The 6,757-nt window shown below is 47.5% G+C and overlaps 1 protein-coding gene across 1 annotated transcript; it reads left to right on the forward strand.

The window, feature by feature from the left end:
- Nucleotides 1-1,936: 1,936 nt before the first annotated feature.
- On the forward strand, nucleotides 1,937-3,488 carry LOC109428094 (beta-1,3-galactosyltransferase 5). The gene is made up of 3 exons (XM_029864181.2): nucleotides 1,937-2,031; nucleotides 2,304-2,518; nucleotides 2,581-3,488. The coding sequence occupies exons 1-3, from the start codon at nucleotides 1,937-1,939 to the stop codon at nucleotides 3,486-3,488; spliced, it is 1,218 nt and encodes a 405-aa protein (XP_029720041.1).
- Nucleotides 3,489-6,757: the final 3,269 nt, after the last annotated feature.

Genomic DNA, 6,757 nt, shown 5'->3' on the forward strand with positions numbered 1-6,757 from the left:
AAGAATAGTGTTGAATTCATCCACTGATTTACGGTAATCTGACCTGCATCTTTCCGGGTTGGCCTACATTCGTATTTCTCTCGTCGCACTCTACACACCTAGCCTGCCATATCTCTTGGACCCCTGCTTGGACCTGCAGTTCTTAGGACATCTGGTTTACCACTGATTTAAACATGTTATTGACTTTAAATTGATGATTCAACATATTCACTTTTTTTCTCTTTGCTTTCCTTTGCATCAAAAAAGTCACAAACATCAACAAAACAAAGCACGGAAAAAATCTTAAACTGAATAAATCTGGTGTTTGATTTGAATAGGTCGAATCTGCATATAGGAATCACAGCAAACATACGACCTTCAAATCGAACACCAGAAATAATTACAAATTCACGGAAAAATAATGTTTCGGAAAAGTGAATGGTTCAAACGTAAGAAAAACAGTATAATATATTGTTACATAAAAATCCACTTTATTGTAGCTGGTACACTGTATGGTGCAGGAATGGTTTTCACTATACATTCTATGATTAGTTTTTATCCGGGATACCTTATGAAAATTGACTGGGCAAGTTATGACTAATTTTTATAACATAAATTTATAAAAAATGCCAAACTGTGCAGACAACTGATCAAAATGATCCGTGCAAAAAGATTGTACAACTATGCAGACTGGAATCGAACCATAAACGTCGAGATCACTGAGCTCTTTTTCAACCCACACGGTTATCAACGCTTGAAGATATGGTGTTGCTAAATATGTACAGCATCCGCTCGATAACTGACTGCTCTTTAACTGGACTGCTTTTTAACTGGGCGCTCGATAACTGGGGCAAAGTCGAGTTAAAAAGCAGTTATCTGTCAAAAATAAGCGAAATATAACCTCACATTTTTCAAATCGGTAAACAAAACAAAATATAACAATAGCCTCCGGCTCCGGAAGCTCAGTCCAGTTATCGAGCGGCGCTCGCTTACTGGACTGTCGACAAAGCCCAGTTATCGAGCGGAAGCTGTATAAAAACCAATCTGTCAGTTGACACTGCGTCATTGGGCAATCTTTCTCGTTGTCATGGTCACTAAATTGGCGAACTCAGTCTTGCTTTGATGAAAACGGGCGGAGCCAACTGACATTGAAAGCACAGACAAACAGACGTAAAACTTCGAACATTTTTCGATTCAAATCATAGTCACGGAAACATATTCGCCCAATGCTAAGAGGACTAAATTTGGCCGACCACCAACTTGGTGGCGGTAGTGAGCAAACGTCAAACTAGAACAAAAACTATGCGAGCGCCACGGTTGGGCAGTTGGCCAACTATCAAATTTTGAAAAAGACCGTTAAATCGGTGTACGATGAGAATTATCAGAGTGTTACGTCTGCTTGTCTGTGTTGAAAGCGTCGCTTTAAGAAAACCAGTATTGGGCGATTTTACTGGGGGAAACATGGAGGAAAACTGGCGTCAGAAATCGAACTGAATTTGTTCCTGACATTTATGTCTTAGTATTAAGTCTAATTTAATTAGTATTATTCAATAAAAGTGAGATTTCGTCTTTTATTTTAGGATCCTATTTACTGTTTCTTGCATAGTTCTAGCCTCGGTTCTAGCACAGATGAATTTGTTTGTAGCGTAGCGAATCCGTGACGACAAAAAGTCGAACATTTTCCTTTCTGGGTTTATCCCAAGACTTGCGGTTTCATTTTCCATTATGTTCCATAGCAACACCAACCAGCAATTTGCACCTTGACCCTATTTTTGTTTTGTTGCTGGTGCTGTCAGGCGTTGTTTTGCTTCCAAAATTTCTAAACAATCCGCCCGCGCGCTTCCAAAATTTTGTCGGTGAAATCGGTTCCTCAAGGGCTTCCCAGTAGTTCTGTAGTGCCAAACAGTTTGTGCGTATTATACATATACACTTATGTGCCAATAACCTTCTCCCAGCCATGAGAAAGTTCCACCGATTTTTGGTGTTCAGCGTCGCTGCGCTCGTCCTGTACCTGGTCTATCGCTATTCCTTCCCGGTGGACAGCGAAGGGAACTACCTCCACCGACGAACCGACGTGACAGCTAGAACAAATAAATTCAAATTTGTTGCCCGCGACGCCATGATGAAAAATAGCCGAACACTATCGCCACCTCTATAACGGCTCGCGATGATTTGATAGCTCGACACCGAACCCCCGTGTGTTCATATAGGAAACGGTTCGCGTCTGCGCTGATTTGACAGAAGCGATCGCTCGCTTCAGTGGTCGACCGTTAAATTTGGGGGGGACACTTTTGAATCGCCACTGTCACGTCGGTTCGTCGGTGCTACCTCTTTCTGAAACCCCTGGAGAGTAGTGGGAACGGAGTTCTTACGTTGCTGCAGCAGTCTGCCGACGATCGGCAGACGGACGTTGATGGTGAAGGGGCAGATGAGACGGAGAGGGAACCGGATCCGAAGCGGTTGGTAAATCTGACCGATTTCCAGTTCCGGATCGGAAACGACATCTGCAAGGAGAACGGGAGCTACTCGGAACTTTTGGGTGGGTGTTGATGGGGTGGACCCTTTCATGAGAAGATGTTTTATAATGAATCTTTGTTTCAGGTGTAATCATGGTGACGTCCTACGTGGGAAACGATGCGCTGCGGGCAGCGCACCGGCAGGCCATCTCCCAGCAGAAGCTGATTTCGATGGGTCTATTACGGATATTCTCCCTCGGGGAAATTCCAGAGCGGGAGCGGTTCATCACCCAGAAGGCGCTTCAAAGCGAACAGGATCTCTTTGGGGATCTGATTCAGGGAAATTTTCAGGAAGCCTACCGAAATCTTACCTACAAGCACGTTATGAGTCTTAAGTGGGCCACGGAGCACTGTCGGAGGGCCAAGTTCGTGGTCAAAATGGACGACGACATCGTATTCGATCCGTTCTTCGTTCAGAATCACCTGTCGGATCTCGGCCATGGAAAGGACCAGCCACAGGGGTCACTATTGGCCGGATTCATGTTCAACAACAAGAAAGTTATCCGGCTGAAGGCGAACAAGTGGTTCGTGTCGCGGGAGGAGTTCCCCCGGGAGGTCTATCCGCCGTACTTGTCCGGATGGTTGTACATCGCCAATCAGCGGGCGGCCCGGAAGTTAGTCCTGCAGTCGGAAGTAGTTCCGTTCTTCTGGATCGATGACACCTACGTGACGGGGATTCTGGCCGGCCAGGTCGGGATCAAGCTGCACAGTCTGAACAAGTGGTTCAGTGCCAATTCGGAATTCCTGGACTGCTGCATCCGGGACATGAAGCGGTATTCGTACCAGTGCGATTACTATGTGGGCCCGAACGGGGGCAACAGTCGACTCATAATGGACTTTGTTCAGGAGTTGGAGCGTTGCTACGACAATGCTTGCTATCAGCGGCCGAGTGAGAAACCACTGACCAAGACCTGTGTGGCGGAGTACAAGAATACCGTGCAACAACAGCAGCAGCAGCATGGGACGGCGTTGGTCAGCATGATGCGGCTCTGAGGTGAGTAATCTTGCTAGGTAGAATAGAATAATGCTTCAAGGAGTTATCTGGCAAGAGATTTGCAGCTCCATCTGCTCGACAAACAGGTAGAATTGAATGGCCTTCTTTCAGATTCTATAGAATATTGCTATATCAAGAAACGTGACTTTCGTATGAATCTTCGAACATGTGCCACCGATCGATAGAAGTAGAATCATTGCCGAACAACATTAAACAGATCACCAGGGGTGGTAGCAGGGTCGTTTCTTTACTTTATTTTTGTTGAAGTCAATCACAGCAAGCCTTGATATTTCTAGTTATGGATGACACTTGTTAAATAAATTAATTCCTTTCTAACCACTACCGAAGACAGACGTCTTAGCTACTCCCTACAAGTTATGGGCCTGTCGCTGTGAAAAAAGTTCAGTTCTGGAAGATGGAAAGTTCTCGAAGTCAATCAAGCTTCGGCGGATCTTCAAGTCTCCCGTCCATCGAACGACTGGCGGGACGCCAAAACTAATCGTCATGGAAGTTTGCAGCGAAAACTTTTCTTCAGCTGGAAGGACTCTGGGATGCCGTAAAGCCCAAGCAGAACGACGACGGAACATTCGAAGCGGTAGAAGAGCGGAAGGAACTGCACGCCCGATTGATGCTGTTCCTGCTTCTGGACCCGTCAATCTACGTCGAAGACGCAGAATCGGCCCGCGCCGCGTGGGACAAATTGGAAACGGCGTTTGACTGCTCCGGCAAATCGGCTTGCTCCCAAGCCTATCAAGTCGGATCTGGAATCGTGCGACTCAATGAACGAGTATGTGAACCAGGTAATTTCGACGGCGAATCTACTGAACGGCATCGGATTCAAGTTACCGGATTTGTGGGTCGAAATGGTCCTCCAGGCTGGCCTTCCGAACCGGAAGAATATCGACCCATGATCATGGTGTTGGAAAATTCTGGCGTTGCCATAACACGAGACTTCGTGAAAACCAAGCTGCTCCAAGAGCAACCGTTGCTAAGCAACCGGAAAAAAAGCCATGCCTTCGCTACCAACAAACGGAAAGAAAATTTCAAACCGAAAAACCAGCCTACTGCATCCGAGGGCCCGAAATGCAGAAAATGTGGTCAGCATGGATACATCGCAAGGGACTGCAAGGATTCCAGGAAATGTGAGACGTTTTGCACCATGCTTTCCACGTTTGACAACGGGACGCGAACGACTGGATTTTCGACTCGGCGGCGTATGCGCACATGACGAGCAACAAGCAGCTCCTGGAGAACCTCGTAAACGCCAACGGTAAGGCTGTTGCAGCAAATGGTGGTACGATGGACATCGTTGCCTGCGTTTCGGCAAATCTCCAGCCGAAATGCAGGAGCGAAACGGTCTGGCGGAGCCTGCCAACTGGACCATCGTGGAGATGGCACGATGTTTGCTGTTCAAAGGCAACCTATCGAAAGGCTTCTGGGCGGAGGCCGTATCCATCGCGGTTAACCTCATCAACAGTTCTCCTACTCATGGGCATAACATGACTCCAGAGGAAGCGTGGAGTGGAAGGAAAGCGATAGTTCAAGTTCCAAAGCAGAAGCGGCGCAAGTGGAATCCAAAATCCCATGAATGCATATTGACGGGCTTCGATGAAAAAACCAAAGGGTATCGGCTATACGATCCGATAAAGAAGTCAACTGGTGGACTGGCACTGTTGGACAACAATACCTGGACTCTCACCCCGCTTCTGAAGGGCCGAAAAGCGATAAAGTGCAAATGGCTGTAAAAGACGAAGTGTGATGTGACTGGAAACCCTCAAAGAGGCAAGGCACGTTTGGTCATCAAAGGCTATTCCCAGCGAAAGGGGGTAGACTACGATTAAACATATGCCCCCGTCGTGCGGCACAGTTCGCTGCGATACCTTTTCGCCCTGACTGTGAAGCATGACCTCGCAATAGACCAGATGGATGCAGTAACGGCTTTTCTGCAAGAGAATCTCGACGAAGAGTTTTACATGGAGCAGCCCCCCTTCTTCGTTGACGGAAAACGGAAGACGATGGTGTGCAAGCTGAAATAGGCATTGTACGGCTTGAAGCAGTCCAGCCGAGTTTGGAACCACAAACTGGATGCGGCTCTGCGACGTTTCGGCCTGATACCATCACAATTCGACCCGTGCGTGTACGTCGGCATCAGAGGAGGCAAGATGATGTTCGTTGCGATATATGTCGACGACCTGATGATCTTCAGCAACGACGAAGCCTGGAAGAACAAATTGAAGCATCAATTATCTTGTTGCTTTCGGATGAAATATCTGGGACAAGCGCAACATTGCCTTGGGATCCGGATTGGTTGAAGTAAGGACTCTATCCCATTGGATCAGGAGGCCTACATCGAGTCGATACTTAGGCGATAGCGATTCAACATGGATCGGAGCAAACCAGTGAAGGTGCCGATGAACTTGTGTGGGCTACGTCACTGATGTTGGACTAGCACGTGCATCCACCCTCGCTAGGAAACATCGCACGAGTCGACATACAGTCGACCTGATGAATATTTGAATCTGTATCAGATCTAGGCAGGCCATGCTTTTCCCAGGCCATTCAGTTTACCCTTCCCGTGCCAACAGTAAGTGTTTTCCGGAGCAATCCACAACCCCGACGAAAGAGCCGAGCCGATTGGGAATCCTCCATCTAGCACAGGTACGATAATTGATTCTTTATTAAACATGTAATAAGAACGCTAAGCGATTCCTATCGATCCTGGCAATTATCCTAAACGTGCACAGAACTGCAGCGAGAAACTGACGAAAGATGTGAGCCCGAAGGACGACGATGAATCGGCAACCATGAGTGGCGTCCCCTATCAAGAAACTGTCGGGTGTTTCATGTATTTGGCGCAGAGCACTCGGCCGGATATTCTGTTCGCGGTTAACACTCTCAGTCGGCTCAACAACAATCCTGGACTCAAGCACTGCAACGCGGTGAAACACGTTCTGTGTTATCTACGCGGTACTTCCGGTTTTAAACTGGAATATAAGAAGAATGCGGACATGGATTCCTGAAGCCAAATGGAGGAAACTGCAGCATTTGGAAGACCAAGGTGGAGTTCCTTCTCATCCGAGAGGACTTGTGGCAGTACATTACTGATACGGAACCGGTGGGTGCCGAGGTCAACCCGACAAGCGAAGCTGCCAGGGCAGAGTGGAACGGTGACGACCAGAAGACTCGGGTGACGATAGACCTCCTGCTGGAGAATAACCAGCTCAACCTGATCAAGGACTGCATGACTGCAAAAGCGATCTGGGAGCAG

This window comes from Aedes albopictus, chromosome 3 (assembly GCF_035046485.1).
Source record: "Aedes albopictus strain Foshan chromosome 3, AalbF5, whole genome shotgun sequence".
NCBI classification, from domain to species: domain Eukaryota; kingdom Metazoa; phylum Arthropoda; class Insecta; order Diptera; family Culicidae; genus Aedes; species Aedes albopictus.

What these genes read in the sequence shown, in the direction of transcription:
- LOC109428094 (XM_029864181.2), top strand. Translation starts at nt 1,937, where the DNA reads ATGAGAAAGTTCCACCGATTTTTGGTGTTCAGCGTCGCTGCGCTCGTC. An exon ending in CCGGTGGACAGCGAAGGGAA is followed by an intron (nt 2,032 to 2,303) that starts CTACCTCCACCG and finishes GGTTCGTCGGTG; the next exon opens with CTACCTCTTTCTGAAACCCC. An exon ending in GAGCTACTCGGAACTTTTGG is followed by an intron (nt 2,519 to 2,580) that starts GTGGGTGTTGAT and finishes TCTTTGTTTCAG; the next exon opens with GTGTAATCATGGTGACGTCC.